This window comes from Xyrauchen texanus, chromosome 31 (assembly GCF_025860055.1).
Source record: "Xyrauchen texanus isolate HMW12.3.18 chromosome 31, RBS_HiC_50CHRs, whole genome shotgun sequence".
NCBI lineage: Eukaryota > Metazoa > Chordata > Actinopteri > Cypriniformes > Catostomidae > Xyrauchen > Xyrauchen texanus.
This window is the reverse complement of record NC_068306.1, coordinates 37100146-37125814: the sequence shown is the minus strand read 5'-3', so window position 1 is coordinate 37125814 and position 25669 is coordinate 37100146. Positions and strand designations below refer to the sequence as shown.

Sequence of the window (25669 nt, the reverse complement as noted above, 5' to 3'; positions counted from 1 at the left end):
GCAGACCCGCCTCGGTCCTGACTGAAGGGAGGCTCAAAAACAAAGCGTGGCGAGTCGTGCTCCTCCTCCCAGGGATTGGGGACAGTCTCGCCGCCCTCGCCAGCCCCGAAGCAAGACCCAAGAGAAAACCCTGACGGTCTTGCACCTAGATTAGGGGTAGCTCCCTCGGGACGGGCGCGTGTTTCACTTCACCCCTCCCGGTACCCCCTCGAAGCCCCCATTCCCGCCACCTCTTGGTGTTTCGGGTTGCAGAGGCTTCCATCAAAATTGGGTGTTTTCGCTGTTCCTGCATCTTATTCAGGACGCGAAACACCCGACAACCCCTCAACAGGAGGTGTTAAAATATAATACCCATCTCAGAGATCCTGGCAGCGTGGAAACTCCTGCTGGATATATTCTTTTCTGTGGGTCTTATAAGGGCGTCAGGATTTAATTCACTCGCCGCTTTTCCGTGTTTCAACGGCGTGTTCTCACTACCGTAAACCAGATTTCTTTTTTTGTAAAAACAAAAACTCATTCTCCTGGTTAAAGGGGCCATGGTATGTGTTCCCCTTCCAGAGAGAGAGAGTTATTACACTAAATACTTCCCGTTACCCATGGAGGGTGAGGGGTGGCGTCTGGCTTAGATATTAAAGCTTGAACTACCCGTGGGTGTTCAAGTCCAAGATGATGCCTGTCAAGACGGTCATGTCTCAAGCCCTACAACTCGTTTGGCTGGTCACCATCGATCTTATGACGCACTTCTATACTTCATTTAGAAGTTCTGCCACAACATGGAAAGTTCCTGAGGTTTACTTCCGGGGGCGAAGTCTTCCAGGGTCAGGTTCTTTCACTCAGCCTAGCCCTTTTTACCCGCACATTCACAATGCATGATGTAGCGCTGGCTCCTTGCGACTCTGGGGCATCTGCATTCTGAATTATGTAGACGACTGGCTGATCCTGCGCAGTTCCAGGAACTGGCAGTTCAGCACAGGGACATCGTCTTAGCTCATCTGTTTCTCTGGGGTTGAGGCTCAATGCCAAGAAAAGCGTCCTCTCTCCCACTCAGAACACTGTCTATCGGGGCATCGTATGGAGTTCAATCTCAATGCGGGCACAACTCTCTCCCGCTAGGATTGAGTCCATTTATATCACCCTGAGCAAAGTCATTCTAGGTCAAGGTTGCACTGTTATCAGTATCAATGATTTCCAGGTCTCAGGGCGAATGCGTCCACAGTGATCCCTCTGGACCTTCTGCTCATGAGACCGTTTTTGTTGTGGCCAAAAGCCAGGGGATTCTTCCAAGGGCCAAACGCCTCCCTGATGGGCGGGGTAGCGGCCTTAAGTGGTCGTCCAGCTTAAGGGGATAGGAGGGTCGTCAGCTCGGTTGTCACAGTCACGGTCTCGGGTTGATGGCTGTATTTCTGGCCCTGAAATACCTGCTCCTGAGGCTGCCATGTCTTGGTGCGGGTGGACAATGCAGCGGTAGCCTCTTACATAAATCATCAAGGAGACCCACGTTCTTGTCAGCTGTATTTCTGACACGTTGGGTTCTCCTTAGGGCCCAGGGCAAGCTCCTGTCACTCAGGTCAGTTATATCCCTGGATGCCCGTATATGGGAGCAGATTTACGGTCCAGACAGAAAATACCAACGGGGGAGTTAAGAACTCCACCCTAAGGTAGTAGTTGCCCAGAGTTCGCCAGCAAGGGTTTTTGCCTCTTACTGATAGCACCGCGCTGGCCGAACAGGGCTTGGTTCTCGGAGCTAATCTCTTCCCTCGACAGCTCGCCTTTGGCGATGCCGAACAGGAAGGATCTTCTGTCTCAGGCACAGGGCAATATTTCATCCCTGCCCCAAATTGTGGACTCTTTCATGTTTGGCCCTTAAGGGTACCAACTGAGGAACACAGGGCTCTCTCCTGAGGTTATCGAGACCTTTTTAAATGCCGGGCTTTTTCCACTTGGAACAAGTTTGGGTGAGATCTTAGGGCAGAAGAGGACCTCTTTGCCTCCATGAATAGCGCAATGTCTCCTCTACTTCTCCCTGAAATCACCCAGCCCCCTTGGGTCTGGACGTTAAGACACATACATGACCCAGAATGCGTCTGTATGCGTTTCTTTCCCCGGTTTCTCTGCTCCCGGGAGTCTTGGCAATGTTCACCAGCAAGGGTCTTGCCTCCTATTAATGGCGCTGCACTGGCTGAACAGGATATGGTTCTCGGAGTTAATATCTCTCCTCGACGGCTCGCCTTGGGCGATTCCGAACAGGTAGGACCTTCTTTCTCAGGCTCAGGGGACATATTCATCCCCGGCCCGAATTGTGAAACCTTTCATGCTTGGCCCCTGTAGGGTACCAACTGAGGTTCACAGGGCTTTCTCCTGAAGTTATCGAGACCATTGCAAGTGTTAGGGCTCCCTCCCTTGGAACTGATCTGGGTAGATTTTACAGGGCAGAAGAGGACATCTTCGCCTCTGTTGATAGTGCAATGTCTCCTCTACTTCTCCCCGAGTCACCCAGTCCCCCCCTCAGGGGTGCTGATCGTGGTGGCGCATACATGGCACAAATGCGCCTGCATGCGTTTCCTTCTAATAAGTTCAATTACAGAACCAGCTAACTGCCAGTTTGCTTCAGTTCTGGATTTTCTGTGGAAAGAACTGTCAGCGGGCACTTTTGATTTGATTTGATTTAAAATCTTTATTTCGAACATGGAAAAGAAAGTATATAAAAATATAAAACAATGTTTAAAAACATAAGAGAACAAAACAAAACAAATGAGCAGCAAAAAAATAAAAATTTATATATATACTTCTTTCCTGTTGACATACTTCTATTACATGTGCGAAAAGGAGTAGGAAGAAGTAAAACTTATATACTCCTACCCCCTTAATTCTTACAGTCATTCAATTTACAATTTTTATATTATTATTATCATATTGTTCTATACATCCATACACATACACATATACACATATAAATACATACACATACACACATCCATACACATGCATACCCACATACACATCATTGTGACCACTGACAAGTATTTATTTCTCTAACCTCAATTTTGTACTTATTCAAGCACTTGCCTCGCCACTGCCAGGTTCTATGTGGCTTCCACTTCGGCTTGCCACGCCTTGGTGGGCGGGGTGCCCTCTAAGAGGCATTCTTGCTAGGACGTCTTCATAGGGTAAGACCCCCCTTTTTAAAACCTCTAGAGTCAGCGTTTGGTAGACTTCTGACTCTCAAGATGGTTTTTCATATGGCAGTTACGTCTCTAAGGAGACTTGGGTACCTACAGGCTCTGTCTCTTTTGCCGGCCTGTTTTGAGTTGCCCCAGGTAGGACCAAGAGCATTCTTTGCACCCTCACCCTGACTACCTGCCCAAGGTGCCTTTCTCGACCCTTGGCCAGTCATTCTCTAAGCCTTCTGCTCCCTGCCGTTTGTAAATGCCGGAGCAGCTAAATACTACTCAGACTTTGTCCAGTCTGTGCCCTTCAGAATTATGTCCACCGCACTTGCTAGTGGCGTAAAGTCAGGGCAGCAGTTCTTCACTTTGAAGCCGTGACCGGGTTGTCACTTTGGGTGAGGGACCTTACTGCCCGGGCCTACGAGGCGCGCGGTCAAGCTTCAGTAGGGCTCTCCTCCTCTAAAGCCTTGGCTAGAGGTCTCCCTCTGCAGCAAGTTTGTGGTGCGGCAGGTTGGTCCTCTCCGCGCACATTCATTAAACTTTTATAGTTTGGATGTTCTTGCCACTCTTGGCTCTTACGCCCTTGAGTTGACACCTAACAAATTTGTGGTGCGGCAGGTTGGCACTCTCCGCACACACTAATCACATTTTCTGGGCACATGCCTAAACAAGTTTGTGATGCGGCAGGCTGGTCCTCTCCGCTCACATTCATCAGTTTTTATGACAAGTTTGTGTTGCGATAGGGTTCTCTTCGCACACATTCATCGAACTTTATGGGTTAGATGCTTTGCTACTCTGGGCTCTTATGCCCTTGAGTCGACATCTCAACTCATGCCTGAACAAGTTTGTGATGCGGCAGGCTGGTCCTCTCCGCTCACATTCATCAGATTTTATGACAAGTTTGTGCTGCGATAGGGTTCTCTTCGCACACATTCATCGAACTTTGTGGGTTAGATGCTTTCCTACTCTGGGCTCTTATGCCCTTGAGTCGACATCTCAGCTCATGCCTGAACAAGTTTGTGATGCGGCAGACTGGTCCTCTCCGCACACATTCATCAAAAAAATTAATGGTTTAGATGTTTATGCTACTCCGGGCTCTTATGCCCTTGAGTCGACATCTCAAGCTCATGTCTGAGACCTCTCGCATTTTTGTGAGTACACTGCACATCCGTAGGGGTCCGGACAGCCCCAAGTGCAGCGGCGTGGGTATTGCGTTCCCCGTAGCGCTTAGCAGCGCAACATCGTAGTGAAGCCTTTTGTAAAGGGAACGTCTCGGGATACATGTGTAACCCTTGTTCCCTAAAAAAGGCGGAACGAGATGTTGCGCTGCTTTGCCGCACTGGGACGTCCCAGGACTACTCTTCAAAAAGAAGTATCTGACGACACCTGGTGACGTATCCATTTATAGCCTGGCCTCAGGTGCATCTAATGATTACATCAGCCGAGGCTATAAATTCCGGTCAACGTTCATTGACGTGTTCCACACATTATTCAGCTCGGCTCACAGCGAAAGCTGTTCCCCGTAGCGCTTAGCAGCGCAACATCTCGTTCCGCCTTTTTTAGGGAACAAGGGTTACACATGTAACCAGAGACGTTTTCATTTTTGGGGCAGAACCTTTTTTCTTTATTCTCTCAATAATAAAAAAATGTGTCTCTCAGCGGATTACAAGCTGGCATTTGAAACACATTTAATTTAAATGTGGTGAGGCCTATGTTTAACATTTGATGCCCTGTCTAGTTATGTATTTATTTTAAATGCATCAACAGATTTATTTATTATTTTTGGTCATATGTTTATTAATTTATTATCATGGCATTAAGAATAACTGACATTTGGCCTACTGTCCAAGAGTAAGGTAAGACACCTTTTTTAATTGCATTTTTGATTTTTCTAATGAAGTTGATATTTGATATATGTGATGTGTCATTTTTATTTCTATATTTAGATAGTGTAGTTTAAATATTCTGTAGTTGAAATTAGAAAGACAAACATATACTCAGACTCGAGGATGATGTTTGAACCTAAGCAGGTATGTGATGACGTGACAGTACTGGGTTGAAGTGGTGATAGTGTACGTGATGAAAACTGATGCTGATAGAGATGGTGACTTTACTTGACGTGGAGGGTTTGCAACAACGAAGCTTGCGTTGAGGAGATGGGCACAGGAGTCGCTGCAGAGGAAACGCTTGGAGTAGAAAAGTCGCTGGAGAGGAATTATGATGCGTTTAATGCTGGAGATACAGGTATGTGAGTCTTTACACAAAGTTGAGACCAGACACAGAATGTAAGGGAAGTGAGGTTTATATAGAGGAGTTGATTGATGCTGGGAATTCTGTGCTTTATTATTAGTTCTATTATTTTTACTTCATTTATACAATATTCACTACCTGCATGCATTTAAGGGTGAAAAACAGCAGTAATCAAAGCACCACAACAATATTTTACTATTGGACTTTTCAGCTCGGAACAAAGTTCCACACAAAATCCATAAGTTTCTTTTTATAAGACTCTGACAGTTATGTGCACACAAAGGTTATAGTTATTAAGCTTATTTTATTTTTATTTTTGAATAGCCTGTCTGTTTGAGGTGGTGTGCTTAGTGTCCATAGCCTATTATTAAGAAACTCGTCTGATTGATGTCTTGTGTAAATTACTCCAGCCTAATTATACAGGGCTTTATTGACCAACTAGTTGACTAACCGTCGACATAACCCACCGACTAGTCGATTTTGAAATTATGTCATTTTGCACATCCTTAATAATTTGGTAGAAAATTTACATTAATTATCATTTCTCCAAATGTGCACATTTTTGGACTAAAATATCTAATGGAGGTTGTTTAGTAAAGCCATGACATGACAAGTATACTGGATCTTATGTGATTGGAGATGTGTTTGCAGAATTATTTAATAATATGGGATGTATGGTACAAATGTTTTGATTTTCACTTTCACTTTCACTTACATAAATTATGGAAATACATTAGCTATACCAATTTGATTATGAAACTAATTTCAGTCATCAAAGCATGAGATTTAGAGCTTCGATAATGATTGATTTTCAAGAGTACTTTACAATTCAGTGGCGCCTTCAGCTGTACGGCCATGTGCACTGTGCATACCATGAGCGCTCTGACTGACCTGAGAAAAATGTACTCTCAGAATATTTAATCAATCATGAAGTGTGTCATATGGCTGTTTAAAAGAACGATGACCAATTTGCAAATGAATAATTCATTAGAGTTGGTTCTTTTCAGTGAATTAGCCAAACAATCTTACAATCGATTCGTGATTCAGTACAATTCGTTTGGACCACTCTCTCACTGAATCATTTGGAGCGGTTTCTCGCACTGTAAAACAGCATCTGTATATTTATGAATACAGAGAACGAACAGTGCTGAATACAGTGGAAATTAACCTAGAATCAACTGAGACAAAAGGCTGACTTTTTGAGAGGTAACTTTGAGTGGTAACTTCAGCTAGTGATGTGTCATGTGAACAAGGGACTGTTCAAACTGAACGTGTTTTTGCATCCGGTCAAACAGTCAAACTGTTTTCAGCCGTTTTCCATGTAATCATTCGCTAGATGGATGTCTTTTGTCATCTTTTGCTTCATGTTTCACTGTGTTTTTAGGATCTCTAATGGGAGCACTGCATTTTTAGAAGCCATATTAAGTTAAAAAGAAATTCAACTGCTAAAAATGCATCTCAAAAAACCTGTGCTCTCTTCGTTGTGGTGCGTTTCACTTTATTAGCACGAGAACGTGTCTGTTCTGAATGGTTACTTGAAGCTACTGAATGCTTTAGCCAATAGTTACATGAACACTACTCATAATAATAAAAAAAATGCTTTGGTGTTGTTTTTGCAAAAAAATCTCATGGGGGAGCATGCCCCAGAGAAGGCAGAATTCTGTGTGTACCTCAGATGAAATCCTGCAGGAGCCCATGTAATAATTCACCTATTAAACATGCAGTTCATGTAAATGGGCATTAAGGTGGGCCTGTAGAGACCCATCAGAGGCTAAGGGGTTTTTATTGCACTAAATGAATTCGTTAAAATGATGGCCATATAAATAACACTTTTCTGACTGAAAGTTGAGTGGTGCTTGCAGTCGCTGCCACAACGCCAAGTTATTCTATGCTATAGCTTTGCTATGTGGTTGCAAGGGAGTTCTGAATGAGGTGGTTGTTGCTACGGTGCTCTTGGTGGTTGCTAGGCCATGGCTACATGGTTGCTACGGTCTTCTGGGTGGTTAATAGGTTTTTGCTTACTAGTCCAAATAAAAACAATCCACCTCTAAGTCTGTATGATATTCTGAACACATATGGATTCTTCAAAGTATATGACTTTTTTGCCAGTTTTAAAATCGTAAGACAGATCATTTAGTAAAGTAATACAACACCTCTCCTTAACCTGCACAAAGTATCTTATGTATGTTTGTATCATTCATATCCAAAGCACAAACGGTAACATTGTAGTATGACTAAAACAAAAAATATTTTTTAAATATCATGTAAACACAACAATTCTTTGCTAAGCAGACTAAAAGGCCTAAATAATGCAATTGTAGCTTGACTTCGTCCAGCATGTATACACCTTATCGAACCATAACTGGCCTCAGCATTGTGAGCATGTTAATTATGACAAACAAATATCGTAATGTATTAAGGACATGACCGTTATGGGCGCAAATTAAAATGTGATTTTTTAATCTTTTTTGCAGTGATTCACATACAGTTTGAGTCAGACATTTACATACAACTTAACCAAATACACTTAAACTCAGTTTTAAACCATTCCTGACATTTAATCGTAGAAAACATTCCCTGTCTTAGGTCAGTTAGGATCACTACTTTATTTTAAGAATGTGAAATGTCAGAATAATAGTAGAGAGAATGATTTATTTCAGCTTTTATTTCTTTCATCACATTCCCAGTAGGTCAGAAGTGTACATATACTTTGTAAGTATTTGGTAGCATTGCCTTTAAATAGTTTAATTTGGGTCAAACATTTTGGGTAGTGTTCCACAAGCTTCTCACAATACGTAGCTGAAATTTTGGCCCATTCCTCCAGACAGAACTGGTGTAACAAATTCAGGTTTGTAGGCCTCCTTGCCTGCACACACTTTTTCAGTTCTGCTGACAAATTTTATATCGACTGAGGTCAGGGCTTTGTGATGGCCACTCCAATACCTTGACTTTGTTGTCCTTAAGCCATTTTGTCACAATTTTCGAGGTATGTTTGGGGTCATTGCTACGGTCATTGTCAATTTGAAAGACCCATTTGCAATCAAGCTTTAACTTCCTGGCTGATGTCTTGAGATGTTGCTTCAATATATCCACATGATTTTCTTTCCTCATAATGCCATCTATTTTGTGAAGTGCACCAGTCCCTCCTGCTACAAATCACCCCCACAACATGATGCTGCCACCCCCATGCTTCACGGTTGGGATGATGTTCTTCGGCTTGTAAGTCTCACACTTTTTCCTTTATTGTCATTATTGCCAAACAGTAACATTTTTATTTCATTTCAAATTTCTGACCCACCTGAATTGTGATATGGTCAATTAAAAGTGAAACAATCTGTCTGTAAACAATTGTTGGAAAAATTACTTGTTACGCACAAAGTAGATGTCCTAAACAACTTGTCAAACTATAGTTTGCTAATATGAAATCTGTGGAGTGGTTAAAAAATGTGTTTTAGTGACTTCAACCTAAGTGCATGTAAACTTCTGACTGTTATGCACACAAAATAAATGTGTGACTAAATCCTGTGTAGGCTTTCCTGTAAATGAATGTGCTTTTGTTGTATCAGGCCCACGAGGCATGGCAGAGAGACAGCAAAAATTCGTATTCACTCTAGTACCCCTGCTACACATCCTCTGAAGGGTTTATTGATTTATCCATCGCTGCCATTTAATGTGGGTTAAGTAGGAAGTGTGGCTTCCAGGCTTTATCTTCCAAAGCAGACGCAAAGGCTTCATTCATACAGTAGTTCACAACTTGGTTTGATTGCGAAGTCTGAAACTGAGTTCAATTCCACCACCTCCTTCTACCTCCACTGGTCCCTCTCACATTGTAAATTTTGAGTCCAAACTGCCGTACGTCATCAACATGAGTAGCACCATGAATTCTAGTGGCAGCAGTTTGCCACTGTAGCTAGGAAACGATTCAAGAGGACTCATTGTGTTATTTGTCTCTTTGGATTTATGACTAAAATGCACAGAACACCACTTGTGTTTGTTTACCGCAAATAAAATAGCAGTTTACGTTTGTGTTTTAGGACGAATTGGTTTCTTAACCAAGTGCCAACTGTACTGGAGTTCACATGGACTGTACCTCATACTACCTTTGGAAGTGGACTTAAGTACGGTAGAGGTCTGCTACCCCACATGAGGTATCCAAGGATCCGGGATTGTAGATAGATCAAATGCAACTTTGGGTTTGGGTCAGGTTTGAAAATATTTTTATTATTATTATAATAATTATTATTAATATAATACATTTTTATTATGATTTAGGCAACTTTTAATTTAAAATCATATTTGTATTTTATTTTGACGTAACTTGTTTCATGCAGGCGCTCTCATTTACATACGCTCAATCTGATGAGTTAGGGGCTGTTCACAGCTAATGTGTTTTTGTGCTTGTCTGCGCTGTTTTTCAATTTTCTGTGTAAATGCATTTGTATTTACCATGGTGCTGCTTCTTGACCATGTCAAATTAAAAATTACTTCTATTTTTAAAACTGCTTCTCGAGACACCTGCATTCTATTATAATTGTTTTGCTGTGCATTTTAGTGTGGTTCAAGCGAAATGCTTTCATAAACTGCATACACCATTTTTGTATCACTGCCAACAAATGCACTTGATTGAAGAAGAAACTCCCTGACATTTGAGAAAGAAAAGTAATAATAATATTGCATATATCTTTTTAAACCTGTCTTTGAAAGTCTGGGATTCAGGCTCTGTTTGCTCTATTTGTCCCTGCAAAACTTTTTTCTTCTTTTCACCGGATGGCTGCAAGTACTAGGAAAATATATCTCTATCACCTTTTATCACAATATACAGATCTGGAATGCAGTTGGTGCTCTAAAACAGCTGAGCACTCGCCATGTGCTCGTCCATGGACTTTCAGTCTATTTTGTGATCCCACGCACCTTGTCACTGTTTAGTCAAATATCTTGGCCTCTGAGTGGACTATACAATCTAGGTGTTATTAGAATGTGATCCTCAGCTTTAAAATTATGCATAACATTTCATCACAGTCAAGAACATATTTCGGCCAAGGATTTATTTATCATGCTAATTCTGGTGGACTGCATATTTTGTTCTGGGCATTTGTATTGGAAAGAAGAGGGCAAGAACTAGCTGAACAGTCAAAATAATATTTAATTTCAACAAAAAGACACACATGCAAATACACACACGGAGGGTGCGCGTGGCCGTCTCTCTCTCAAACTGCTGCGTTCCGCTGCACTTATTCGTCTCCATGAATTAGACCAATGTTGGGCCAGGTGCACGTAGTCACAGCCCGGCCCCGCCCTCCTCCTCATCACACTCCTCTCTCCTTTGTCTCAGGTCGGGGAATCACCCACATGTCATACACCTGGCTGCCCTTCTGGCCTGCCTGCAGGCTTTTCCCTGCCTCTCTAAGGCTAGGGAGGGGGAGCGAGGGAGAAAAAAAAAAAAAAAAAAAAAGATGCTTTCGAATGGTACCACATATAACTATTTAGGGATCTTAGAACCTTTACATTTTAAGCGTCAACGTATTACACACTCCTGGCCTAGCCCCAGAGTTTAAGGTTTTCAATAAGATTTGACAGAGGGACTAGCACCTTGATTGGCCTTTATCACAACTTACACAATGTCATTTGATAAGCATGTTCAAAGTATACTTCAGGAGTCCGTATCGCTCCACGCACAGTATGTGTGACGCAAATTGTATCATCAGCACAACCACATGGCATGACCGCATGCTGCCTAGACTCGCGCACATGGTCCTCAGCTGTGCGTGCCTCTGATGCATGTGCCTGATACTGACAGTACTAAAAGAGTACCACAAAGATGTTGTAGTGGGCAAGCATCAAACGCATTTGTATTTGTTCGTGGTCAGAAATTATACTCGCAAACGCAACGCGGTCGACCAGGCGTGAAATATAAAACTAAGTATACCTTGGTCTTAAGACTTCATGCTGTTACGGACGTTGTCGCCTTTGATATTTAATTTTGGTACTCACACTATGTTTGCAGAAGTTATTCAAAGCTATCACGAGAATAACAAAAGGCTTGACTTCAGTTATTCGTTCATACTGTAAAGGCGGGCCACCCGACTGGGCCATCGATGGAATCTAATGGAGAGGCGAAGGTTTTACTTTTCTAGCGCTTGCATGATTGTAATGTCTTAAAATATTGGGTTAGTTTAGACTAAATTTGACTCCATTAATAAAACAGTTTTGCTTCAATGATAATAGACCTTGAATTTAGACTAATGTTCCAATCAATTTCTGATCACCATTTTATATTTGATCTTAATTTGAGGTTTTTCATATTTCAGAGAGTCGCTATTATCGTATTCATAATTCAGAAAGGCAGTATACATCGGCTGGATTAATGTATAGATCTCACAGGCACAGTGTCGCCAGTTCATTCTTAAATCAGTGGTTGCATGGTTTACTAATATCATTAAGTCAGGCCATCTACTGCTTTCTCATAACCAAATGATAGTTTTGCCTAGTCGTGTACGTACAACTTGCTTAGGTGAGCAATAAGTCAGTGATTGACAGTTCTAGATGATGCACCTACTGCTTCTCTTATTCAAAGGGCTCAGTTCTTATCCTGGTTAGACGATTGGGCTAACACCAGACTACCCATAATTTACTAGAAATAATGAGTTCAGGGGATTAATAATTTATTTGCCAGGTAGGATTAAAGCTTTACATCATAGCATCAATAAATATAAATTCAATCAAAAAACTATTTTACAAATGATCTGAATAAACATAACCCTACAACATATAAACATCATACCTGGCAGGAGAGATGACCCAGCAATTGTGCAAGAGATCTGCCTACAGACTCTCCCTGAGAATTTTACCAGCCTTCCATAGAGGGATAGTTCACCCAAAAATGAAAATTCTCTCATTATGAAGAATATCTCAGCTCTGTAGGTCCATACAATGCAAGTGAAGTGTTGGGGAAGCTACTTTGAAACTGTAGTTTGACAAGCTATATGCTACTTATAGTTTAAAGCAGTTAAGCTACATCAAACTCTTTATAGCAAGTAATTCCACTGTTGGCCATCTTTGGAACACTCTCAAGAAGTCATGACAGAGCAGCTCCTATCTACTTGAATGGGGAAACACAGGAATCTCAAAAACTACTTGCCAAACTTATGTTTAAATTACATATTTCAAATCAGAAGTAAAATCTAACAACACTGGTTTCATAAATTGTTCTTCTTTACCTCATATTACGCTAAAAACACAATTTTCCCAGCTTGTATAGCTAATTCGTATGCAAGTTCTCGAGCTGATTGACAGGCGATGGCTGTATCTAAAAGGTGATTGGCTCTTTTAACTGTAAGGTGGGACTTCATTTCAAAATCCGTTGACCTTTAGGCACTTAGAGCTCCTTGGTTGGGCGAATTTCTCCTATTCTTATTATTAGAAGTGGCCCTTCTCTAATACTTAAATAGTCTCTGGATACAGTCAAGCTACTCTTTTGAAAAAGTAGTTAGATACACTACAAGTTACTATCAAAAAGTAGCTAGCCACATTGCACCTACTTAATGAGGCCATATTGTTTTACTATGTCACTATCAAATCAATAATATTAATAACAAAATGAACACTAAAAACATTTATTAATTAATACATGTATTAATTAAATACATTTAATGAATAGTAACATTAACACAGTTAATAATGGCCATAAAATAAAAAAAAAGATAAGACGCCAATAAAAAATATATATATATATATATATATATATATATATATATATATTTTTTTTTATACTATACTTCACACTTGTCAGTCCTGCTGTGGCATGTTGTAGCCTACTTCCCCCCCCAAAAAAATGTTTTGAGACAAACTCTCCTTGGGCTGACATTTTATGCTTGTCTTGAATTTACTTGAATTTAAACAGTAGAGATTTAAAGTAAAAAAGCAATTAAACATAGTTCTGTTTCATACCCACACCTATTATATCGCTTCTGAACATATGGATTTAACCACTGGAGACTTATGGATTACTTTTACGCTTCCTTTATGTGATTTTCAGAGGTACAAAGTCTGATCACCATCCACTTGCATTGTATGGACCTGATCTTAAGACCTGAAATATTTTTCTAAAAATGTTTTTGTGTTCTGCTGAAAAGAGAAAGTCAGAGACATCTGTGATCATGGCATGAGGGTGAGTACATGATTAGAGAATTAAATATTTTTGGGTGAACTATCCATATAAATAGCCACACCAGAATGATACTTGCATCAAATGGAAACAGTAGACCATTAAATTGGAAATTGGCATTGAAAGGAATCCCATGAGATCACACCTTCCTGACTTCTATTGATAATTTGCATTGAAGAGCCCAGGAAGACAAACTCCAAGCGCTGAAACATAATTGATCTAAATCCTAAAATGTTTGTTATGACTAAATCTACTGCTGTGGGAATGAGACCATTGTAGACCTTTTGAATTATATCAAACATGCATAGTCACATTCTTTTATAAATCAAGAGTTTACATCATTTGAAAATATGTTTTCATTTGGAATACCCTGCAATTCCATCAAATCTGAAATTTCATATACAGTTACACATCCACCTGTATTCTTTATGTATAACAAATGTGTTGTCATATATTTAAATCAATATATTTCTAAAGACTTGTAACAAGTTTAAGCTTGTGACTTGTGCACAACTTGCAAACTTGTGCAAGTTTAATGGGTGTTTAGTATAACAAAAATATGTGATTTTACCATTTTATATTCTGAGTAAATTAGGCTTAATTAAAATTCCAGTGTTTTAAACCCCTTTTGATTATTTTATTTAATTTGTCTTTTTTATATGTATTAAATATGTAATATACCTTACAATACAGACAGTATTTGAGCCACTTCTGTAAGCTGTTGCGTAAACAAAAGAATTCAAGAGTCACACCTGTTAGTAAATGCAGTTGTCAATCATAAACACTGGCTGTGTGAGGGTAGCCATAGAAACAAGGCTTACTGGTTTCTCTCCGATAAGCATTCACAGGAAAGATCTGCAAATCTCATGTACAGTTCAATTACATTTTCCTCAGAGCTGTTTTTATGAAAGCCAGTTCATTCATTTTCATTCATTTCCACAGAAGCTACTGGGGATGCTCTCCCAGGAGACTGTCCTATGATGCATCTGTGGCTTCTTATTTACCATAATAAAGCCTTTTCTCTCCAAACTCTCCAAAGTCAAAAGACAGAAAGAACTTTTGCCAGTGGCTTCTTCTTGGCACAGCTCACTTTTGTTATCATGTAAAGACACGTCTCTGCAAGTTAGGCCAAATTGTAATTTTCCTCATTTTCTGTCCTTTGATTTGAATGGCAAAAATAGATGTGAGATGCATTTATTAGCTTCCTATAAATGGCTTCTGTTTTTTATTTGTTATTTTATTTGTTTATTTAACAGGGACAATACAATAGGCATTGTTCCGAACTCTACAATTCCCACTATGGTCTTTGCCCCATCACTATTGTATTTTTGTATCAACTGACAGATTACATCAGGGGCATGGCCATATATACACTTAAATACTGTTTTTATCAATGAGAACTTTAAAAAATTATCAAAACTTAACAAATCATACTTTTGAACAATTTGACAAAGCAAAAAGCAATTAAATTAGGGATGTCACAATACCGGTATCAGGTCCGATACTGGGCTCACGTGCCTGTACTCGTAATAAGGCTCCGATAGCAAAAAACGATACCATCTGACAAATGAACAGGGTTGGAGAGTAATGGAAATATGTATTTAAAATACAAAATGTAAGTAACTGTATTCCGCTTGTAACAAGATGGAGGCTGCTAAGGATTGTGCGGAGAATGGATCTAAATGCAGACTACTTTATTTAAACAAACAAACAAATAAACACAAAGGAAAAACCCACAATGGGGAAAACAGGAAACTTAAACACGATGAACCAAGACTGAGAACTCGGGCAGGGAACACATACCAGGCATGACAATAATCTAAACAGGCTTGACAACATACATCCAAAACAACGATTCAAAACATAACAGAACATACAGAGCATAACGATTGACAGCGAGAAGTGAAAACAACAGGGTTAAAATACATGAACATGGAAACACGGGAGCCAATGAACAAACAGAACTTAAACAAGATAACAAGGTGATAAACAGAAACCAATGGCAAACTAACGAGGCAGGTGAAAACAATGAACAGAGAACACGAAGGCTAACAAGAAGACTATGGAGCTACATGGGTGACAAAAGTGAAAACTAAGGAACTACAAGAGTGACAAAAATGACAAACCAAGGGCAATGGTGAAACAAGACAAGGTAATCCTAACACCGCTACAGTTACAATTGAAATAATTGGTATTTAGGATAGTTACATTCAAAAAGTATTTAGATTACTGAACAGATTACTTTGCATTTTATTGTCATTTGTTTCATTTAATATTTAGTGCTTTCTGATGGAAAATATTTATACATATAAATGATGTGATCCAAAGTTCATTTAAACCTCAGTGAAACACTTTCTTATGATGTGTTCATACGAGCAGACAGAGAAGTAAGTCTGAAGTAAGTTTGGAGCACAATACATAGAAATAAGCCTTGTGTAAATTGTCAGCTTTACACTAAGCTAAAATGCTTTTTCTAGCCATTTTACATGCACATGTTACCAGACACGATCATATTTTTTTATAAAGAAAATTCATGTTAGATCATAAATCTAACATGAATTTCTAGTAAGACCTTTGATATTAAGGCAAAAATCTTATTCTTGATAACAGTAAAGTTTTTATGGTCTAAACAAGTGAAAACATCTACCAGTGCTGAAGAATTAATCCAAAGTATTTAGAATATGTTCCCCTTCTGTCGCTCCACGTTGTGTCAGAGAAGCGACACTAGGGGTCTCTCTTGAGCGCCGATATTCACCTCTGATCTATGAAAAAAGGCCAATGAGAGTTGGCAACCAGTATTTGCATGTCCCGCCCCCGGACATACAGGTATTTAAGCGGCGCAAATACGGGAGTTCATTCAGAAAATTTCTTCGGAGCCGATGGTCTGTCTGCAACTGCTGCATGTACACACCGAGTTCCTGCTATCCTCTGCTGCATGCTGTTGGATTCTACGGCGCACAACAGCGGCTTTCTCCTGTTGCACGGCTGTGCACTTCCTGCCCCTGAGCGCATCGACAGTTGCAGATAATAAAGATCTCTTACGAGTTCTTTTTCTTCATAAAAGAGTGATTTTATTTAAAAGAGTAATTTCCTCTAAAAGAGCAAAAACACAGCGGCGTTATTAAACAGCAAAGGCTGGAATTTAATGAAATAAATATATAATCTGCATATGCACATACAGTTTTTTAATTAAATTGCTGCATTTAGCAGTTTAAATTCACTCTGAGTCATCAGTTATCTGCGCTTCCTCAGCTGTAAATCATGAGATCATGAAGCAGTATTGCTGAGACAAAAATACTACAGAAATATATCACTACTCTATAGTTATGTATTATTTACTGTAATAATAAGATAATAATATTATTATATTAAGCAATACCTTGCACTTGTGATGCTTTGTAGTGCAGCACTTTATTGGACAGTTGCATTTTTGTTGTATTATCTGTAATACACTTCATATCATAAAATAATGCAATGGTATGTTGAAAATGACTGATAATTGATAATTATAATAATAATGATTGATCATTTTCATTTAATTAAAGTTTTATTGAATAAATTTGTTTAAACACCCTTTAATGATAACATTTAATTAAACTGTTTAATATGGAATTGGTGAAAAAAAAAATTGGTTTAAAAAATAAAATGGATTTCATGGCTATACATAATAACATACAGAGATGCTTCTTGTCATGAAAAATAATCTTCCCCTTAAATATGCTAAATAATTCTAAGACAGCCTTTAAATCTTATTTGAGTTATAACAGCTGAAATCAAGTAAAAATGTATCTCTCTTGGATTTCTTTCCAGTTATTATTTTATCTAAACTTTTTTTTTCTGATTATATACAGTTTTTTTTAACAGTAAACAGTAACATTATATATATATATAACAAAACTGGTGTCAGTGTGTACTAAAAAGGAAGTATCGCTACTCGCACGCATTCTCCAAAAAATGGTATCGGGACATCCCTAAATTAAATGATATCTTATTTTCATTAAATATATGTAAAAACAGTTTGGAAGGAAAAACAATACTGTTGGGTCTCATGTGCTCAGATAGGAGACAAAGGCAGGCCAACACACAATCATAAAGCCTCACCGAAGCCTTTAGGAATTCTCAAAGCCTGATAACACAAGTACTGCCAAAATCAAACAAAGGGAGTCCAAGCAGACTACATATCTCATCAAGCCTTGCTCACTTTACACCAAGGTGTGAAAAGCTGAAGGATCAAACTCTCAAATCCTATTGGATGAAATGCACAACAAAACGCATCCCTCAACCAGGATGTCATCGAGAGTATAAAACCCCAGATATTCCTCCAAGCCTTTCTTCCAGCGACAAGGAAATAACATACGTACCTGAAATTTGGCCATACAATCTCCATCTCGCTGGACGAGCCGAGATTCTGTGTTCCACCGAGCACGCAAAAGGATCCGAAGGAGACAGCTGAGCAATCCGGGTCTCACCCTTTTGCCTGCTTCCTTCTTCAATCGAGTCGACTTCGCTGATTTATCTGCCAACCCGCCGAGAATCAGCCGCTGCACCACCCACCGACAGAGCGAGGAAACAGCCTCCGGTCATCACCGGAGATTCGAGGAACCGAGATGGAGTCAAATGACGGACAAACACACATTCTACCTGTGTCCTCACACAACTCAAGTAAGAGGTTTAAGTCTGGGCAGAGATAGATTATTATAGTGTGTTATTCTTGTGTATCAAGGTTATTGCTTGTCCAGTTTACGGTCCACCGAGTTTGCTCATTGGTGCTAATAATATTCAAGGTATTACTGTAACTTAATGTTACCCCGAATGAAATTTGCTGTGTTGTTGTCCAACCACGTTGGGCTGTTTCGGCACACTAAGTTTATCCATTAAAGATCCAACGACCATGGCGTATGGATTACGATCCGTTCACCGCATCTCTGAGTGATAAAACTAACAGTTGCCATTGCTCCCACAATCACTAAACCAGCTTCGGTGCCGTCACCCGGTTCTCTTTCTCTTGTACTAATAGCATACACACACAACCCCTCACAAACATAGCTGCACACACATTTGGTAAACTGATAATTTGTTGATAGAGCTCAGCTTTGTCCCTAAGTTATCGTACCAGCGTCTACCAACGATAACCACGTGTTAAACGGGCAGGTACCATTTACAGACCTGCCAACCATGAGAAAATATTTTGAGTACCACAAAAGTGTAACACTAAGTTCACCTGCTTTTGCACCACTTCGCTTTGCACACGGTCATTTCCCTACTTACCACCATATCATCAAGTTATTGAACATATAAATCGGCAAAAAAAACAACAACCAAAAAACACTGTAAACACATTATGAATAAAACCCAAGTATCTGTTCAGGATTTCCATTTTATTTAATAATTAAATAATCGAATCAGCTTATATAGTCACACATATGTTGGAACAGGCCTAATGGAAAAATATGTAGCCTATTATATATTTTTTTTTTAGGACTGTAGGACTTTGTAACTTGAGGTTTAGCCACATTATTACCTGAAGCTCCTTGGATGTCAAAATCGTAATTGCACAATGTGCAAAATGCTTGATTTGGCAGTTTTGAGGGGCGGAGGCACGGCCATTGCTCCTGGTTCTTTGTGAGGAACTTCTGAGGAACTTTCGTTTCTTTTTAGGTCTGTTGCTTTATCTCTCCCTGTCAGTGTCCTCATCTGACATCATAATTATTTTAACTGCAAGGCACACACACACCTCCCGGTAATGTCGTTGGTTAAAAAGTTACAATTTAAGTTTGAGCTTTGTCAGTCTCTTAAAGCATTGGAGGGTGTAAGGAACACCAAAGCGATAAAGACTATAGATTGTTGTAAAGCCTTGAAATATTATCCTTTTTAAGGATTTTTGTATTTATTTTGTAATTAGAGATATGATTTTGATTTTAATACCCCCATGTATATAGTTCTTAATTTTTGTGTTATTTTGTTGTTTATTTTATTTATTTGTAATATATTATATATATAAATATTATTGTTATTTTACTGATTTTCTTGCAATTATTGTTATTGTCATTTTGTATATGACTATTGTGTGATTTTGATACCAAATAAAAAAAAATATATAAAAAACACGCACCTCCCGGTAACTTTGTAGGTAACATTATTTATGCAGCACATGCACTCGTTTTTTTATCATGACATGATCTGCTCCTCTCATTATGGTGACGGGTTTGGCTCCAATAATAATTATGAATACGGTACTATGGAAAATCAGGTATTAACAATCTGTGACACACGGACCATATTACTTAATGTTACATTGCCAGCTCAAATGCCTGGTGAACAAGCAAGCTAGCTTGCATATGACGTAACGTTAGGCTAAAGTTATTAACGTTAAATATTTTCCAAGTTTGGTAGGTCTGCATTAACTTAACTCAGTTCACAATTTCAACTTTTCACATCCACCCCAGCCTGTACCTTTGCAAAGGAGTTAAAAGCACCATCCTCACTTGAGGAACCAGCCAGACAGAGGAAGAACGAGAGGGATAAAACCAATTTTTTGTCGCTATAGAGTTGCAATCTCTAGAAATTATTGACATTATGCATTTGGCAACCATCCCCGCTTGGCAGGATGAACCCAGCGCTATGATTGGTCAAACTCTTCTTCTTCTTCTTTTGCATTTCAGCAGGTTAGATGCTGCTGCCTCTTGCTGTTAGACTTGAGTACTGCACATGCACAATTGAACATAAATGAGTCACCAGCTTTTTGCGTAGTTTAGAGTGACAGATCGTACCAGCGTACTTTGATGTCAAAATGCATACTTGCTACACAAAATGCATACAGGATGGTAGGTCTGCATTTATCAGTCTCTCTGCCCACATTCACGGCCACATTCTCTGGCCCATACACATTCTCGCACTCTCCACGAGAGCCACACCCGCCATTTTGTGGAGCCATTCAGCAAATCAAAACTTTTTCAAACAATTTGTATCATTTTTTTGTGCTTGATCTTTAAAATATTCTTTGTTTTATATTATTCATGTAATAATAATATCCTTAAATACATAGATATGAGAATTATTATTATTCTGATAATAACAGCAATTATATAATCAATATATACAAAATATATCATCAGTTCTCAATAGACAACCAACATGAACATGAACAGGATATATACAAATATTATGCATTTCATGTAGCTACATTAGCTGTAGCAAACAATTTATTATAAGCAGTTTGATAATGCTTTTTTAACCATATCTAATTAATGTAATGTATTCAGTTGATGCAAACCAATGGTAAAGAAGGGTTTATGAGAACATTAAGAAGACATGAACCCATAATTGATAAAGAAATCATATCATTTGTAGTGAATTGGACATATATATTAATGATCTATTAATTTGTTTAAAACTGTCTTAGAAACACTTAACTCTAAAGCAATTATTGCTTAAAAATGGTCATAGTAAAGCACTGACTAAATGCTAACTAAGTATTTTACATTATCTAAAGTGAAAACTATATATGCCTAATTATCTATCTATTAATGATCAATTACTCTGAAAAGTTGGCCTTGAAATAACCATCTTCAAATGTAAAAAATAAATAAATAGTTTGTTACAGTGAAAATAAACAAACAACATATTATTTATGTAACCTATTAATGTATATGTAGAACAATATTTCTTAATGATCAATTAACTATAAACTAATGCTTAGCCATTACTTTATAACCTTTAGTTATTATAAGTTTTCTTTATAGAAAAACTTTTACTTGCATAGACTTGCACGTCCCTAGCTAAAAATAAGTAAATATTGGCGGGTTTGAAGAGTGAGCATATGGCCAAACTTACAGCTTGAGAACTCCAGGGGACATGAATGTTCATCCATTGGGAAGTTATTCAATTTAAGCTGGCACTCTGCATCGATGGTCAACCTACAGAAAAAAAAATATTCCCCAAATTACATGTCTGATGTAAGCCAGGATCCAATTCATTAGCAGACCTCGAATACGCTGAAGTATATAGCACAATAATTAAATGAATGGCAAAACATGTCTTTTAGGGTTTGCATCAAATGCTTTTAATGGCAGGTGTGCTTCATAATTGATATAATTGGATGAATCTCACGTCTTATGTAATGGTTTTGAACAGGTTAAGCTAACAATCAGACCAGTGTTGCATAATGAATCAATTAAATGAGCCAGAATGAATATCAAACAATGATTAGTTGACACTCGAGATACAACCAATTTTTACTACAAACGCTACCCGTGAAAAATCACAAATGAGATCTCTTTAATATTGCAATTATTTTTACTAAATAGCAATGGAATTATGTAGACTACAGAACAAATAGAGACTTCTGCTTGAGTCTCCTGCTTCTCAAACGTTTCTTTAAAATATAATCAATATAGTCTTATGCTCAGATTAGTCAAGACACCATAGTTTTCAATCAAAATTAGAGATTTAAAGATGCACTCAAATATTTTTCATCAAATTCTTCTGAGCCCAAATATTCTGAGCTATGTTATCTACATTCATGTTACAGCTCAGTTATCTCAAAAATCAACTACTGTCTTATTTGTGACTATTTTGATTTCTCTCTAATTGTAGGACAAACACCTCCGACAAAGTTGAAACCTAAATGAGATATAATTGAGAACTCTATTAAGTCTTTCAACAATAAGGAATGAAATGTCCCTCTGGGAATGCTCTGGATACTATAAGAGAGGAACGAACTTAAGAGTAAATCTACCTCAAAGTGTACAGTATACGCACCATCATTCCATATTCGAAGCATCCGATTGGGTGTGGTGATCCAATGTGCATCTGCCTTCTTTGAGTTGCGGAAAAATGTGTCAGGGATCCAGATTTTGCCGACCATGTTGCTATTGAGACGAAGCACCTTCATAGAGCTGTTGAACTTCAACCGTCTGTCATACCATGTCTGAGCGAAGAAGATGTCAATGGTGTACTCCTGGAAAATTTAAAAGAGCAATTAAAAAGTATTTCAGACCTTTGTGTAATTGATGAAAAAGCAGTTCCACCCAGAACATGTTTTCAAGGCCAAATCAATGCTTTTGAAAGGGCATACCATTATTAAATAGTGATGGGAAGTCTAAATTAATTTCCGCAAACTGGTTCTTTCAGACGGTTAATTTCAATGAACGGGTTAAAAAAATGTCATCATGAAATGACGAACACTGGTAATTCACAACAAGATATTCACACTAAAACATTCAAATAAAGCCATATGTGAATGCATATGGCTGATTATTACCTTTTATGCCATTAAGTTTTAATAATAAGGGTATGTAATTAGTGTTTCATTCTGTGATCAATACCATGGATCATACATCTTGGACAAGTTTTCTACATTAAAGTTTTGGACCCAATACAGACACTGATGCACAAAAAGCTGTCAAAAAGCTACACTTAGATGCTGTGCTGATTTAGCGCTTTGGGAACAACTTTAGGTGTGACCAGCTGTGAATATGTGTGCAACACGTCAATGAAATTGACCAGAATTTATAGCCTCTGCTGGTGACATCTTTGGATGCACCTGTAGCAGGGCTAAAAATAGATGCATCACAGGTGCATCGTCAGATCTTTTGTCTTCAGATCATTCTGTGTGTGATGTGTTTCTTGACTGTCAGAACTTTCTACTTTCCTCTGTTAGGAGTTAGTATTGTTAGGCAGTGTGCAGAAACCTTTCTCTTTTCTTTAAAAAAAAGAAGAAGAAGAAAAAGAATGACTCATAAACAAAGCAAGCAGTGTGTGTTCCCATGTTTACGCTCTATGGCTGAAACAGACATACACCAGTTTTGTTTTGTGTGTTTGCTGCTCTTGCGTTGGGGCGGGTGCGAGCATTGCAATCTGTTTACAGTCAAAATGCTTTGCACTCGTCTCGCTTACTTCCAAGAGCCAGCGCCCACTCTTTCATCGTGGGGCTCTCGCATAGATCTGGCTGAGGAAAGAGAGACGGGTCTGTCCCTATCGCTCGCGCTTTCCCCAGATCCAGCTGATCCTTCTCGTAAGCCTGAAGCGTGCTTCGGCGCCTCTTCAGTTCACGAGGGGGACGCTGAACCTCTGAACATTCTACGCACAATAATAAAGTGGCTGAGGAATTACTCGAGGTGGTTAATCGGGCTGTGGCAAGGCTACAGTTAGACTGGCCATGCGAGCAAGAGACCCCCAAATGTTCCAAACTAGAAGACAGATTTCTGTCTGGTGGCCAAAAAAAAAGGGAAGGGAATGCTATACCAGTCCCTTACTTTCTTTGATGACCTCCATGACAAGCTCTCTCATTCATGGAGAAAACCTTATACTTCCCGTGTCTTCGTGCCCTCGACGTCGACATATTCGACTATCGTGGATGCCGAGGCACAGGGGTATTCAGTGATGCCGCCAGTAGAAGAGAAACTTGCGGGTTATCTCTCACCTGGCTCGACATCATCACTAAAGAGACCCACTCTCCCCACAAAGCCATACAGGACCACCTCCACGCTTGTGGGGAAGGCTTATCAGGCAGCAGGTCAGGCTGGTGCTGCCCTGCACACTAGGGCAGTGTTACGGGCATACCAGGCTGATCTGTGGGGGCACGGATCTGTCTCTCCGCGCGACCAAACAGATGGCTCACGCCATTGGCCGGTCTATGTCTGCTTTAGTCAGCATGGAGAGACACTTATGGCTAAACCTGTCAGGCATCAGAGACAAGGACAAAGTTTAACTTCTCGATGCCTATGAATGTAGTTATCACCAGGTTCCAGCAGGCAAAGAGTCACGAGGAAGCCTTCGGGCCATTCCTTCCTCGCCGCACTCAGGGGGAGTGGCCGTCAGCCACCCAGCCCCGCCCCGGTCCTTCTAGAAGGGAGGCTCAAAAACAAAGCGCGGCGAGTCGTGCACCCCCTCGTAGAGACTGGGGGCTGGCTCGTCGCCCTCAGCAGCCCCCAAAAGCAAGACCTCAGGGCAGTCATTTCTAAGAAGAAAAAACCCCTACGGTCTTGCGCCCAGCCTTGTGGGGGTAGCCCACCTCGGGTAAGGGCACGTGAAGCATTCACCTGTACCTTCCCGATACCCCCACGAAACCTCTACATTCCCGCAGCCTCTGGTGTTGAGGGAGTTAGAGGTTTCCAGCAAAATGTTGTGTGTTCTGTTGCTTCCTGCCTTAGTCCAGGATGTGGAATACTCAACATCCCCTCAACATGAAGTGTCAAAATTGATAAACATCTCAGAGAACCTGGCAGCGCGGAAGCTACAGCCAGGTGTTTCTATGTAGGTTCTAAGAACAGTAGAAAAAGGCTGCAGTTTCAATGGCGTGGTCTCCACTACCTTGAAACTACTATGGAAAGAACTGCAAAATCTCTTGGTCAAAGGGGCCAGAACATGTTCTCCTTCCAGAGAAAGAGTCAGGTTACTACAGCAGATACTTCCTGGTTCCCATGAAGGGTGGGGGGTTGTGTCCAATTTTAGACCTTCGAGGCTTGAATCGCTCAATCATGGCGTTCAAGTTCAAGATGCTAACTGTCAAGATGGTCGTGTCTCAAACCCAACATCACGATTGGTTGGTCACGATCGATCTCATGGACGCATATTTTCATATATAAATTCAGCCACAACACAGGAAGTTCCTGAGGTTCGCTTTCGGTGATGAATCTTTCCAATATCGGGTTCTTCAATTTGGCCTAGCCCTATCACCCCGCACATTCACGAAATGTAGGGATGCAGCACTGGCTCCTTTGCGACTCCGGGGCATCCGCATTCTGAATTACATAGACAACTGGCTGATACTAGCACAGTCACAAGAACTGGCAGTTCAGCACAGGGATATCGTCTTAGCTCATCTGGTTTCTCTGGGTCTGAGACTAAACGTCAAAAAGAGCATTCTCTCTCCCACTCAGGAAATTACCTGGGCGTTTTATGGAATTCGATCATAATGCGGGCTGCATCAATTGTCTCCCGTTCGAATCGTGTCCATTCAGAACACCCTGAACAAAGTTAGGCTAGGCCAAGGTTGCACTGTTCATCAGTATCAACGAATACTAGGTTTCATGGCATCTGCGTCCTCGGTGATGCCTTTGGGCCTTCTGCACATGAGACTGAGTTG

The 25669-nt window shown here is 39.8% G+C and overlaps 1 protein-coding gene across 1 annotated transcript in view; it reads right to left on the bottom strand.

Annotated features, from left to right (window-relative positions):
- The window catches only part of LOC127625040 (gamma-aminobutyric acid receptor subunit gamma-2-like), a 165044-nt gene that overhangs the window by 73955 nt on the left and 65420 nt on the right, over positions 1-25669 (bottom strand). Inside the window, 3 exon segments of the mRNA XM_052100093.1 lie at positions 21415-21497; positions 22319-22338; positions 22340-22540. Coding sequence (XP_051956053.1) covers positions 21415-21497; positions 22319-22338; positions 22340-22540 — 304 coding nt within the window.